This window comes from Eulemur rufifrons, chromosome 29 (genome assembly GCF_041146395.1).
Source record: "Eulemur rufifrons isolate Redbay chromosome 29, OSU_ERuf_1, whole genome shotgun sequence".
NCBI lineage: Eukaryota > Metazoa > Chordata > Mammalia > Primates > Lemuridae > Eulemur > Eulemur rufifrons.
Genome location: NC_091011.1, coordinates 13,297,814 through 13,312,766, shown reverse-complemented (window position 1 = coordinate 13,312,766; position 14,953 = coordinate 13,297,814). Strand labels below are relative to the sequence as shown.

At 42.8% G+C, this 14,953-nt stretch overlaps 1 protein-coding gene across 1 annotated transcript in view; it reads right to left on the bottom strand.

The window, feature by feature from the left end:
• The window catches only part of GLI3 (GLI family zinc finger 3), a 258,402-nt gene that overhangs the window by 168,293 nt on the left and 75,156 nt on the right, over window positions 1–14,953 (bottom strand). The window contains exon 3 of the mRNA XM_069461897.1: window positions 5,846–6,088. Coding sequence (XP_069317998.1) covers window positions 5,846–6,088 — 243 coding nt within the window. The remainder of the gene's footprint in view (window positions 1–5,845; window positions 6,089–14,953) is intronic.

Sequence of the window (14,953 nt, the reverse complement as noted above, 5' to 3'; positions counted from 1 at the left end):
TTTAGACAGGCCTTGAAGAATAAATAGGACTTATTCTTAGAAGGCAAGGAGGAAAGCAGAGAACCAGTCCAGGAGAAATGACCACATAAGCCAGGCAACAAGGGCAGGGCCAGCCCCAGAGCAGTGGCCAAAGGGAGCCTGGGCAGCAGTGGGAGAAAGGGCTGGACCAGCGCACCAACGAGCCAAGTGATTTTCTCCAGAAAACATGGTCTCCCTTAGTCTTTTCCTCCTCTTCCTTATCTGGGTGGTCTTCAAGCTTCTCCCACTTCCTTCTAATAAGTTTATCCCCAAAATTCATGAACAAAATCAATAAATAATTTTTTCCAAATCCTACAGTACTTTTCTCACCATTGGCTCTGGGTTTTCACTCACTATCTCCCAAGACTGAGATACATCACAGTCATGTCAGGCATCAGAGTAGTGAAGATTCATTGACAAGAGTTCGAATCGGGTACCCTAAGAATTATCCCTAACATTCTTCTGCTTTTATCAAAGTTGCCTTGCAATGTAGTCTATGAAAGTGGCTCACTGTTTTTAGTCTTAAAACATGACCTCTCGGTTGCTGAGAGGAAGCCAGGTCATTATAATGAATTTCTAAGAGAAAGACAAGAATAAGCAGGGAACTCTTCTTGAGCTCGCAAATAAGAGTTTTGCAGAGGTTCCCAGACCTGTTGGGATCTGCTCACTCCACCACCCCTGTGAGTCAAGACTCACAGCTGAGGAAGCAAGATGCCTTAGCAAACCCCCAGAGTAAGACCCGACATCAGTCTTTCTGATTAAACAATCTGATTTTCAAAGAGGGTGGGGGGAAATAAACCCAAAGCATTCCTGACTGGCTCATCAACTCTTCTCCAAAGAGGTAAAAGACAGTCTGGATGAGAATGGAACTATTTGCTCAGGGAACTGTCACTGCCTTTGTGGTTTGGTCAACACAAAACTGTTCATTTGTGCCTTGTAGGCATTTCTGTCTCTCACAGTGTCAAGATGACACCCCAATAGTAAGAGAAATGTGAGCAGGTGCACCTGTTAAATATGTAAAATATACATCTCCTCTTCTACTCACTCAGAAGATGTATTTCTTGGGGAAAGTCACCTAATATAAAGACAGGTAGAAAAATCTTGCATGCAGTTTTTTTTTTAGCATACAAGAATGCAAGTGGGCTCAGCACAACAGCTTTCCATAGAAAATAAATGCAAGCCAATTAAAAATTCAGTTTCTTTCTTTAAGCTAATTCCTCAGGTTTTGCTAATTAGCAACTAATAGTTCTGTCATCTGAGCTGGGGAACATTCGGAAGAATACCAGTGGTATGTTTTCAATCAAAGCATTTGCATGAGGGATTGAATCATATTTTCCATGAGGAATTACTGCTTGGGAGCGGTCAGGGGCAGAAGAAAAGCAGTCTTCATACAACTATAAAATTATAAAAGAGACCTGAAATTTTAAAAAAAGAGGCACCCTTCTGCCCCTTTGAACAAAACCAGCAGAAGCCCTACATGATATGGCGAGTGAATCCAAGAAACTTCGCACAAAGATCCCTGCAGGAAGTTAGACGACTAGACTCTTTACATTAAGATGGAAGACAATGAAACACATGTTTTCTGTAAAAGGGAAGAGAATAAAAGTTAAGTGTCGGCCAGGGTACAGGAATGCTTTAACTATTATGTCACCTGCCTTTGCAAGTTTATCAAAAAATGAATGCATGGCAGTAAATGAAAGCAGGGAGTGATGAGGGTTTGAAATGTCTGGCTGCAGACGGAGGACAGGCAGAAGAAAACTGCTGAGAAACCCTCGGGCAGGAGATGAGGGTTCTTCCCCTGACTCCAGCACCAGCACATCAGGCCCCCAAATCCAGCCCCTCCCACGCTCTCCCAAATTATAAAGAGCTAGCGGTCCTGTGGCTGAGAGCCTGTCAGCACCGTGCCGTGTTTGAGCCATGCAGCCTGCACGTCTGCGCTCTCACCCTGATATACAGCCCATCCACGCAACCCCTCATGAGAGGATACCCCCCCTGCCCCCTGGGAGGATTTTATTCCAAACATATGTTGTGGATGTTTGAAGTGCCCGCTATCCCTGGGTTTTCTTTTTTCTCTTCTTTTTATTTTTAAGTCAAACCCACAAAACCTAAAATACTTTGAATGCTGCCTAACTACAATTTGTGAAGATGCAACATTGCATGCCCAAGTATAACAAAATCTTGTGCAATAAAAATTTTACAGATGTCCTTCTAAAGGGGAAAACAAACAAACAAACCAAAAAAAAAAAAACGGTTTTCCCTTTTCCGGTCTTACAGGAAGCCTGCCCACACTTTAGAAATACAAAGTCAGTATATATAGAAGCACAAATTAGGCATCTTGGAAAGTCTACATTTTCCAACCACAGAAAAACGAAGGAATTACCGTGAGTGTTCACACGGCCAGCCTGCTGGACTATAGGCATCTCTTCTCTCCAACGGCCCCATGAAGCTGGCAAACAGCTCAAGAGAAAGGGGATGGCCTCAGAAGATGTTTCCGAACCTTGAGCTACTGAGGTCTGCTGTGCACTTGTGTTACTGATGGTGCCACAGAACCAAGACATGCTACACCCCCAAGGTAAACAAAACTGTACATCTTACTTTAAAAGGGGGGTATTTCCTCATGCACAAAAAAATTTTAGGAAATTTATCACCTTGAGTTTACATCAATCATTAGCTTTGCCTGGATAATTACATCCATATGAAGTGGATAGATTTTATACTAAAGTATCTTAAAAATACTCACGATACAAGTAGAAAAGTAAATAATCCAATAGGGTTCTAGAAAAAGTCAAGTTGTATCCTATCCAACCCTGAGGCTTAATTTAGGATATCTTTAAATTATTTAATGTGAATAATACATTGCACCTTTTATTTTTCTCACATGTGCTAAGTTTGCATTGGTTACAGAAAACACTTTCTGCCAGGAATTTCAAATGCTAAGACTTCTCAAACTCGTTTAAAAGCTTTACAATGTCTTCACTTACAAAATAGAAAAAAAAATTATAGTCAGTCTACTGACGGTCACTGAAAAAGGATTATGTTCAACGTCACAGTGCAGAGTTCTAAGCACACCAACCCTTTTCCTCAGGTTTACAGTCCCCTCAACTTCTAATCTGTGTTTACAGAAGATACTGTCTCAGGGAGGAGGTGACCAGGTTGGGCAGAAAAAAAAAACCAGTCTACACTAAACCAAACCAACTGCAATACTCACAAACGTGACTTGGTTTGGAGAGTGAATGAATCACATGATGATGATGATGATGATGCTGATGAAGAAATAGAAGGAACAAAAGAAGAGGAGGAGGAGGAGGAGGAGGAAGAGAAGAGCTACATTAATGATTCTGAGGCACTTACTATGTGCCAGAGATTTTACTAAATACCTTATTTGCATCGTCTCACTGAATTCTCCCAAGAACACCATGGACCAGGCAGTCACACTATCACTCCCATTCAATGGTGAGGAAATGATTCTTAGAGAGGTCAGCACACTTGGTCAAGGTCACATAGCTATTAAGTGACAAAGCTAGAACTTGAACCCAAAGCCCCTGAGTCCTGAGCCAATCAGTACAATCCCCAAGACTCCCTGTCTATATTATATATTTAATAGTATGATTTATTTAAGCCCACTTTAGAAAGCACAATAACGTGGTAGGCCAAAATCACATTTGCCACTTGGTTACAGACAATTTAATACAGTTTATAAGTTATCACATAATTTTAACACTGATTAGCAGAATATAGTGGGAAAATCTAAAGAATCCCCAACTTATGGGTGCTGTGCCCTCAAAACAGATTGGCAATGATGAATCCAAATCCCCCTAGGAGCCCTCCAGGGCCCAGGGTTAGTTAAGACTGAGTTGGAGGTCCAGGAGTTGAGTCACACACATGCCAGTGGGAGAGGGTGAGGGTCCCAGGTGTGGAGGGAGCCCAGGACCTCAAATGATGGCCCAGGATTTAATGGGGAAACCGTTAAAACAAACGGACCAAGAATAAGCTGCAAGTTGAATGGCACAGAGAGAAAGTTAACGGTTATCTGCCCACTATCATCAGCCGAAAAAGAAGTACTCATCAGCTGTCCTAATTAAATACCTCACTAATTAGTGGGCATCTGGAAAAGAAAACAAAGCATAAATATGAGACGGGAAAAGTTTGTGTTCACACATAAGAACAGAAACAATGCAGGGACCTTGTGGCTAAGAATCTAGACTGGATTTTTTTTTAAAGTAAGTCTACTTCAGGGCTCATAAATATAGGTACAGGAAGTGTGCAGCAGTCCTTACATTTTCAGCATGGAGGGCATTTAAAAGAGACAAAAATACAATGTAGAAAACTTAGGGATGTGCTCAGAGACATACATATATATATATATCTCCTGCCAACACTGTTTTAAGCCTTCATTCCTAAAAGAAAAGAAGAGTAAAAGAAAACTAAACAAACCTTGAAGGAGGGAAGGAATGTGCCCGGTACCCCTTTCTCCTTATTTCCGTGTCTATAGAAACAACCACTGCAGCAATAGGACTGATAAGCACTTTTTAAACAGAGAGGTTGTAGCCCTTTTTAGAAGAATCCATAAAGCCATTCCCTCCACACTTCTGATCACTTTTTAAAAATAGTCTCTCCACTTCAAAAAATAATGTATCTTCCATCTTTTCCAACAATATAATCTGGTTGGGGGGGGGTGCGCAGGAGTCACTGAGACTTAAGGTTGTGCGAGGCCCTTTGATCTGATGAGTGAGCATTCCCCTTTGCTTCCAGCCAACTAATGAAGGGATGAAATTAGCTTTTATCCTGGGCACTTTCTTGAGCAAAAAAACATGCACTAATCAGCTGTCCTCACTAATCAGTCATCTGGCTAATGACCTTTTGCCTTAAAACACTAAAATTTTTGAATGATGTGGAAAAAGGGAAACACAAACCAGTCTCCCTCTCTGGAGCTCAATGGATCATCTGGACTTGGAGCCGGGAAGGTTAAATGGCAAGTCTGTATCCTGGCAAGGTGATAAATCTGCAATCAAGAGCTGCAAGCTTTGGCACCTCAATGTGAACTTCATTACTCCACAACCAAATTGTATTTGTTAACTAGAAACAGGCCCGAAGTAAACTCAACCCTTATACATTTTTCGTTATATTCTGCCTTTGGAGAAAGCCATCATATACTTGTGTTCAAAGTCCTCCTTAATTTCTTAAATGTTACTAGTGCTGAAAAGGAGCTTCCAACGTTTCTGGCATGCTAGTTAGAAAGGAGAGTAGAGTATACAGAAAAATCTTCCAGATTAAAGATTTCAGCACTGATTTGTTAAATGAGGTTTGTTTCAACAAACCATTAAAAATGGGAATAAATAGCTGAAATCATTAAATCAAAGATCATTAAAAATGGGAATAGCTGCTGTTAAAGACTTCTATCTGATGCAGCCCACTTTAATAACCTCCCAACATCAACCAATTTTTCTCTTGCAGCATCTACTTGGATGGAGCAACTCTGGTTCTAGGTCTCAGGAAAGGTGGTCCATGGGGTGTAGCCACAAATGGACCACTTTCCTGAAGTTGTTTAGAGATATAAGAAAATGGCTCTCTCCAAAAAAAAAAAAAAAAAAAGAAAAGAAAAAAATAAATAAACAGGAAGTAGGAGAAGTGAGAAAAGTGGAAAGAAAATTAAACATTTTTATAAATTATGCAAGCCAAATACTTCCTAAAGCTGGCTTATTACTCTCTCTCTCTCTCTCTCTCTCTCACAAACACACACACACACACACACACGCACACACACATTCACACACACAGCCTTCCCTGCGGCTCCTGGAACAAGTGCCAACTGGCAGAAGGGACTCACGGTAGTGAGGCTCCATGTAGCCATTCCTGGGGTCCATGGCAAACACGGTCCCGCGGTAGGGCACGGAGGGCTCGGCCAGGTGCGGCAGGGATCCATGGATCTCCTTCTTGATCAACGAGGCCCTCTCGTCGCTCGATGTTGAAGGTTCCTCACTGATTTTGCTGAGACCCTGGACAGTCTGTGGCTGCATAGTGATGGCGTTTCTTCTCTCTCTGTGATACGTCTGTCCAGGACTTTCATCCTCTGAAGAAGGAAGGAAAATGAAAGACTCCGTAAGCCAACTTAAGGAGCAATTAAAAAATAGTAATCAATTAGGTCTCCCTCTATCCCTCCCCCAAGTCTCTTTCTCATTCATGGCAACTGTGAAAGCTCTACACCTGTGGCGCGATATTTGCAAGACAAAATTGCTTATGCATGAGGGTCCAAAATACATAAATACACAAGGAAGGACAAAGGGAGCAGGAAATGGGCCCATTAAACAGGATCTGCAAATTAGCATCGCCAGCTTCTGGTGGAATCTGCCAGTGAGGCTTTTCCTCATGGATTTGCCAATTTCTGAGGTCCCACGTGGAACTGAGTGTGCAGCTTCCCTCTGCCTACCTGAGGACGCTGGGCCTGTGAGGTAACTAGAAGTCCAGCTACCCCATAAGGCTCTGGGTGGCTCCGGGGGGGGGGGGGCAGGGGGGATTGGGCCTTTATTCCTCACAGGATGACCTATTAGAAAATATTCCAAGAGCTCTCCTGGTTTGGTTTAAATTAGATTTATAATCACCAAGAGGTTTAGCAGAGCCAGAAATGGAACAGAAAACCCATTGGTCACAAGGGATAAAGGTGCCAATCATGAAAACCTACAGCCTCTTGGGAGACACTCTCAGCTTCTTCTGCCCATACAGCAAAGTTGAGAACTAAGAAGAAAACTGTGAAACTAAAAGTCCAGGTACGAGATGGCTCTGAAGGAAGGTATGAGGGATGTTGATACCTGTCCATGCTCTGGTGGGGTCCATACATTTCTTCAAATGTGTAAGAAAGAGCTCGATGAAATTCCCCATATAGTTGATATTCTAGCTCTCTAATACTTCAGTCCCCTTGGATCTGTAAGAACTCTCCATCTCTCCACTAGGGTTCTCTGCAAATGTGATTAAATGACCTTTCTATTATATAACAGATCAAAGAACCGATGCATAAAATTAAACCACACTGCCCATCTGAACCCACCGCAAATGGACCGATTCATCTGTTAGAATCATACACGCACGCTAAACTACGTACTCCTAAACAAGTTCTACGTTTAATCAACACTCTGTGCTCTGGTAGATAAGTGCTGATGGAAAAAAGCTGTCCGGGCACCACTTAGACATCTAATTTAAAAACTTTCCTATTCCTTATCTTAAAAAAATAAAGAACAAAAACTCTATTTAGGCATAAATAATACTGTTGTGAATTTTAGATGAACAGACTGGAACACATCTTATTCCCTACACAAACTTATCTTCAAAGCAATCTATAAAGCAGATATGACTAGCTAAGGACCAAAAAAAAAAAAAAAAACAGAAAAATTATGCTTTAGCCATTTCATAACTCTGTTCACATTCAGAAGAAAGTAGAGTTATAAACATAGACAAGCAAAAAAATACAAACGAAAAATAACAACTACTACTTGTATTGACTAAGGATTTGAACTACCTAAAGCAAGTAGCGACTTGAGTCTTTTTCTGCCTGTGTGTAAGGCTTGAAAAATAAGCAATGTATTGTTTTGGCCTAGCAAATGACTTGCAAAATAGAATAGACAATGAGGTATGTTTCAGTCTCTACAGTGAATTTGCTGACTACTGCAAGGTAACTGTGAAATATTATTTTAGTATTGTTTTGTGCAGATCCTTACCCCAAACCCCATAATTAAGAGGTAAATTACAAGTTTAATCTATCAAATAATGACAACAAAAAATGGTATAATCCCACATTTTCACACTGATCTTTACAAAAGCAATTCAAACCATGCTTTTGGTAATTTTAAAACAAATCCCCAAAAAATCCTTAATTTTTATTTTCCCTTCTAATACTTTTAGGCATTAGTATACCCTTGTACTTCATTAGCAGAAAAGCTGCAAGCTATAGAATAAGGATTTTGCAGTTATGTAAAAGCAAGAGGGAGTCAAAAACACTAAAACTTAGGTCAGTTTCATAAAAATTCCTATAACCTACAAATGGCCCAAAGTCATATTTTCCACTAATTTGCACTCTGTATAAAGACTTTATTTCAAATTTCAACCCAAAGTGAACTTCTAGCATTGAGGTGCAAATTCTGTAGAATGGGACCTTCATTTAGAGGCCAGAAAACCCTCACTCAGAGGGGTGTGACGCATAATTAGCATTCTCCGGGAAAGATGAATAACCGAGCTCTGCTAATCTGTTCCAGGTTTGAAACAGGATTTCCTTGACTTAATCTTCCTAGAAGAAATTAACTTTTCTTCTCTTAAAACTGCAGCCCTATAATAAACTCAGCGTCTTAGAAACTATGTCTTTATGATGAGCATTTGAATCCAACTTCACGGATAATTGAATAATGAGCATGGTCTGGCCAGAGGGTCTTCCCACCCCTCCCAGCCTCCTGAGAGAATGAAGTAGAGATGTGAGTTGAGTGGAAACAGGGGTGCTTTTTAGCTAAATGATTTTCTTAATGAGAGTTTACCCAACAAGTGTGATTATTAAAGTTATAACAAGAAGTAGCCAGAGTTCAAATATTTAATACAGAAAAAATTAAGTTATTCCCTTAATAAAGTTAAATGCAGGCAAGAATTTTTTTTTTAATGTGGAAACTTTCAACAGGAGACTTAACTCATACAATAGTCGGTGCTGCTACATTTTTACCCAACCACCTCCCCCCACCCCCACTTCCAAAACTCCAGCAGATATTTCTTGATGTTTTACCTCACTTACTGAGTCGCTTTTGATGGGCATTCAGATCAAAACTTGACAGTACCCACGCTCCAGAACACAAACAGCTAGGAGGCTTGCAAGCACTCCGTACAGAGTGAAAGGGAAACTTTCCAAGCAATATTCCTGCCTGCTCTTATAAATTTAGCAACCACTTCAGCAAGCCAAAAGACGAAAGCTGTCTAATCTTGTTCAGTCGAGCCGAGTTGTTCAATAAAGTTTGAGAGTCAGTGCAGACAGGCTACGCCAGGCCAAATTATTGACAGAAACACACTGTCCACCATGGCAACAAGCAGAAGTCTGCTGCAAAAATGTAAGCAAACAGCCCACTGCTCCAAGAGCATCTGCCAATGGACTTTAACAGCCAAACACAAGGCAACTGTTCGTGCTGCTCTATGTCTAACAGCTGCAAGCTCGGGGGTCAAACCGAAACACGCAATTCACTAAAAACTTTCAGGAAAAAATGACTTTAAATACTGTCATCATAATCCCACTTTGTACCTCCTCCTTTTTGTATATCCATGCTCAAGTGGAAGTTAACAAATTCCTGCCCCCAAACGGAGAGTGCCCAGCGCATCACGTTTTAGAAACCGTCCCTGATTTCCCAAACTCATCCAAAAGCAAACAGCAGTTGAGTCAGACGCTCTTGGTGCCAGAAACTCAGAAAAATCAAAAGTCGCTTCATTGCAAACAGTGCTTAGGACATCTGTAATAAAGTAAACACGTTGCTGCCTGAAGCAGGATTCGAACAGGCACCCTTGTGCACTTGCTCCCAAACTCCGGTACAAAATCTCTTGTTAACCGAGGAAACAGGTTCTTTTTTGCCCAGGACTTGAGAGAAAAGTTTCAGACGATTCTTCCAACATAAAACGGAACTCTGCCAGGCATCACTAACTAGGGACACCTTCTGTCACCTAACAAAATTAGGTGATTAGGAGCTCACAGCACACGTGTTTGCCCCCTTTTTCCCCCTTAGCATCAATTTTCCACTGTTCCCTTAAATCCCATTTTAATACCATTACTCCTCTCTTGCCCCAAGACCGAGAAGACAGAGTGTACGAGAACACACAATACTTACAACACAGTCCCCAGGCTCTGCTGGCTACTTTCTGCCAACTTCTCCTGGTGAGCCTCCTCTAGCTGTGCAGACCCTCTAGGAACCTTCTCGGTGTCTCTCTGCCTCCCTCTCCCTCTCCCTCTCCCAGGCAGTGCTGCTCCCATTAGAGGAATTAAAAGTGGTTGGAGCCATGCTAAATTTAACAAGCTCATTAGTATTCTTTCTGAGTGCTTCCGAGTGAACTCTCCCTATTCAAGCCGCTCTCTCCAGCAGAAGGGTCAGGCGGCTAATCATTAAATCAAACTAATGTCACCCTATCACAATCAGCCCGAGAGAAGGAGGGTTTATTATTTCAGTTTATGCTAAATAAACGGTTTTACAAATGGTCCCCAAGCAAGGTCAACAGCAGCTTCAATTACAAGACAAACTTAACAAGAGTTGCTATAAACCAAGTGCTCTGTATTGACTTAAGAACAGGCACGGCTCCACATATTGCCACTAGCAGGACTGTACAGGAATGCATATTGTAAAATAAAGGAAGGGGTGAGCTTTTTTCTTTGCCAGAATTTGCGACTGACTCCTCATTCACCTCTCTCCAACCAGCTAGCCGCTCAGCTCAATTCACCCCACACAAAGGCTGCAGCCCAGACCTCAATGGACCGAGTGAAACATGTTCAAAACTAGGCTCTCTATTGTGACTGAATTTCTTAACATCTTTTCAAAAAGCGGAGAATGCCTTGAGGCTAAAGGAAGAAACAGGCTAATGGTGAATTGGGAATTCTGAGCAAATTTCAGAGCCCTTTCCTCCTAGCTTTTGAGGTTGAAAGCAAGCTCTTTCCTTTCAAGTTTCAAAGTCCTTTTTCCTCCCGCAGTGTCACAGAAGGATTTGAAAAGAAGGTAATTGTGCTCGCAGTCTCCCTGATCAGAGCTTACGTCCTATTTCTGGTATTTCGGAATACTTCTTGCAATAATAGTGCATATAGCTCAATCCCTTAACCGGCCTGCACTCTGCAATTGCTCATTAAATGAACAATTGCGGGTATAAAATGCCTTTTATGTTCAAGGTCTGGATATAAGATAAGCATTCTAGGACTCTAAATTTGGTTTACTAAGGAAACTCTCCATCATTAAATTACAAAACTGAAGTCAGAATATCAGGCTTTCCCAGAAAAGTGGCACTCAGGTTGCAGTGAGCCAAAATGAAGGGCGGATGGGGGGGCGGGAGGGGGCAACAAGACGTTAAGGGGGAGAAAAGAAGGCTGGATACTCAGATTTCTAGCCCAATGGGATTCTAACAAGAAATTCACGTTTCCGTATTTAAGGTCTGAGTTTGCAAAACCTCCTAATTTCTATATTGAATGATACAATAAAGTCATCTTCAAATCAATTAAAACACAGGACGGAGGCTCACTAAATATGTAGCTCACTAGCCCCGGCCCTTCACCGGCAAACATTGTCCTTGTCCTTAAGAATTAGCCCTTTACTGACACCATTTATATCCCCTCATTTGACCCTCACAACAGCCCGGCAATGGTGGTAGGTAGGAAGGTATTGGGCCCAGCTGCCAGATCAGAAACAGGCGTGTGTCCCAGGTGAGTACGTGATGCAAAGAAAATTCCAGCTAGGCCTTACCGAATCCACCCAGCCCTGTGAACAGGACAGGAGGTCTATTCCTAGGTAGGTTTTGGGAATGATATCTGGATGTGTGTCCCAACCTCCCCCACCACCACCTCTAAAAGGGAAAAAAAAGTAATTTCATATTTATGCACAGAAATTTTCAAAGCTCAGATACTATCCCGTTAAGTTTTTGTTAACATAAATACTCCTACTCCTGGGAAACACCAAGTGGGGCCCAAATGACAAATCGCTGGGGGGACATGGGCCCCTCCTCCCACCTAGGGGCGAAGATACATGCAGGCCTTACTCAGCACTGCGAACCCTTTTCACAGCACCGTGAGGCTCACCCAGTGGCTTGAATGTTTCCGGAGTTTTTAATGTGCTTCCAGAAGCATGGGGCCCTGCCCTCCTGTCCTGAACAAGACACAGAGCATCGTTTTCTCCCAGGAAATCGCCTGGCTGTGTTTGCAAAGGGCATTATTTCATTTTTTTCCTATTATGCATTTCTTGCATCTTGTCAGCTTTTATTTATTGGGTTATTTATATTTTGACGCTCTTCAAATAAAAACCAATGGAACCCAAGTCCTCACTTCCCAGTTTCAGAATTCTCTGCATGACTTTGACCAGAGATCAGAAATGAAAAAGAGAAGAGGCTGAATACATGCATTAAGTGTTGTAGAATTACATTAGGAAGGCGAATAAAGTTCCTGTAGTTTTTAAAAGCAGAATCTTCCCTCTTTCCAGCTAGGCTGCAGTTCTGGCTAAGCCAGAGGCTGCTCCCTAGAATGTCTAGAGCTTGGCTTCCAAAGGGCGTGAGCAAACAATGCCTTCTCTAAGAACATTTCCAATACCCTCGGGGTCAGACATTGCCCTTGTGCGCTACACATACATCTCCCATTGACAATGACGGATGACAGAGGGAGGGGCCCGGATGGATCAGGAGACAGCACTCCGCTTTGTTTGCAACCTCTAAACCACACTGCCAGGCCTGCAACATGAGAGGGCTGCAGCAGGATTTGAAGCCTTGGAGAAATTCAAGTGACAACCCTCCCTCAAAGATTATGGGGTAGCTCTCTCTTTCTTCTGGCTTCTTACTTTCATCAACCAGGAGGTCCCAGGGTGAAAGCAGAGAAAGTAGAAATTGCCCTCCATCAGTCGTATGAGTATCCTAATTGTTTTAACATTTCTACTGTGCTTTTTGCCAAAGCCTAAAACGTAGTGTGGACTGACCAACATCCCACTGGCCCTCCACTGGAAACTACTTGCTACAAAGAGCAGCAGGTTAGTCCTCAAACCAAGGCTAAATTCTCACCTCACTCCCTACTGCTCAGCTTACAGAGCTCAGTTCAACTTCAAAAGAGGTCCCTGGGACAGAAGGGAGTAGGCAAAGAGAGCAAGATGAGAATTTAGATAAATTAAAATGCAAAACCTGAAATGGCTGTTCCCCCCACTGCAGCAGAGAGCTTTGATGGCACGCAGAGCAAGCTGCCTCCTGCCTTTTTTAAAAGATAATAACAATGATGAGCAGATAACACTATCAGCTTGTCTGAGGCCTCACCAAGCATGCTCTGGCCTATAGGGTTTCCATTCATTTTTCTTGTACCCCTGAACTCCCACAAACAAGAGGTCTACAACCCCATCCCTGCCCCTGGGAGGATGCTTCTGAACCATGGAATACAAGGACAGCAAAGATTGCTGCCACCTGGATGAACGTGACTCTGAGCATGAATTAAGTCCAACCACAAATCAAGGGTACTAACTCACTTTCACAAAGTTCCTGATAGAAAGCACTGGCCAAACCCTGCACGCACCTGGGAACAGGAATCTACAAACAAAACAGTACCTTGAGGGCCCCCTGAAGGCTCTCCTTTAAAAGAGAGGAGGAGATCTCCTTACTTTCCATGAGCTTGCCAAGACCCTTTCTTGAATTAAGAATCTAAAACGTCAGGAAGCTTCTTCTATTAGCCTGTTATTAGTTGCTAGTTGCTGCTTACACAGAGTGAGTTAATTAGTGACATCAAACGCACTACAATAAATTCCCAGGAGGGTCAAAAATTTTGCCTTCTGCTTAATAGCGCATTTATGCCTATCCGAGAGTAACAGTCTTGGGAACATCTAGGTATTAGAGAGTGCTTTAAGAATTCAGTTTTAGTCTATTATAAGGAAAGAACGAAGAGTCTCTCTTACTTTGTACATACAGACCTGAGCAGTTAAGATTCCATAATGAGATCCACAGCCAGCAGTTTAACAGAAACAATGAAACGCCTGTTCACAAGGCCAGAGTGTCCAGGTTGCTGCCGCCTGGCTGCATCCTCGAATGGGAAAGATCCTATCACTCCTGAGATCTAGCCCAGCCGCTGTGTGGCCGCAGGACTTAGAGGCTGGTTTTCCTTTAAAGGCACGAAGGAATAAACTTCTGTGTGTAGCAGCCTCTTCCTCTGGCAGCGCTTTCCAATGGTGATTCCCAGGTCTGCGCCCCTCCCCCCTCTCCAGCAAAGTCCCATTTCCTAACCTTTCTACCATTTTTTTTAAACTGCAGAAGTGAACACAAACTTAATGGGTTTCATCTGGAGTGTTTATGTTGCATATTTTTGTTTTTAGAAGATCATGTAATGAGAGGGCCTGCGCATGTGGTGGTATTATGTTTTTAACAAAATCTTACAGACTGTGTAGAAATCAGACACTGCTGGAGAGCACACTTAAATATCAAGATAACCAATTGGGTATCGGACAGAGGTGGGGGTGGGGGGAGGGGATGGGTGCACACCTACATGATGAGCGTGATGTGCACTGTCTAGGGAATGGACACACTTGAAGTTCTGACGGGGGGGGGGATGGGAGTGGGGGGTGGAGGGGATGGGTGTATATCTACATGATGAGTGCGATGTGCACTGTCTGGGGAATGGACACGCTTGAAGCTCAGACTCGGGGCGGGGGGGATGTGGGGGCATGGGCAATATATATAACCTGAACTTTTGTACCCCCATAGTAAGCTGAAATAAAAAACATATATATATCAAGACAATACCATGATGGTACCAAAATGAGCTAGAGGCCGCATGGCCCCTATGCAGGATGGTGAGGAGGGCTCACCTAGACTGACTCAGCCTCTGGGCAAAGGCCAAGTCCTGCCTGCAGCAGGTTTCTGCAACAGAAACCCCCTCTAGCTACGGCCCACTCTGACCTGAAGCTATGAAATGTGCATTTGAGAAACCCAAGAAAATACCACATTTTGATTCTTCACAATTTTACCTAGGCAGCCTGCTCCTAGTTAGTTAGCTACAAAAGTCTGCAACTTTATAAAACTCCCAGATAATGGCTCAGATATTATGAGAAGAGGGAAGGGCCATAAAACCTAATCTCTCCCAAAGCACATCTTCATGGTCACAGCCCGGACAGGATGCTTTGGTACCGCAGCTGCTCCGTCTCTTCAGGCCACAGCCCCAGGCCAACTGGGCAGGCCAGACCTGGAGCAGAAGCAGCACCAACCTGTCCCAACA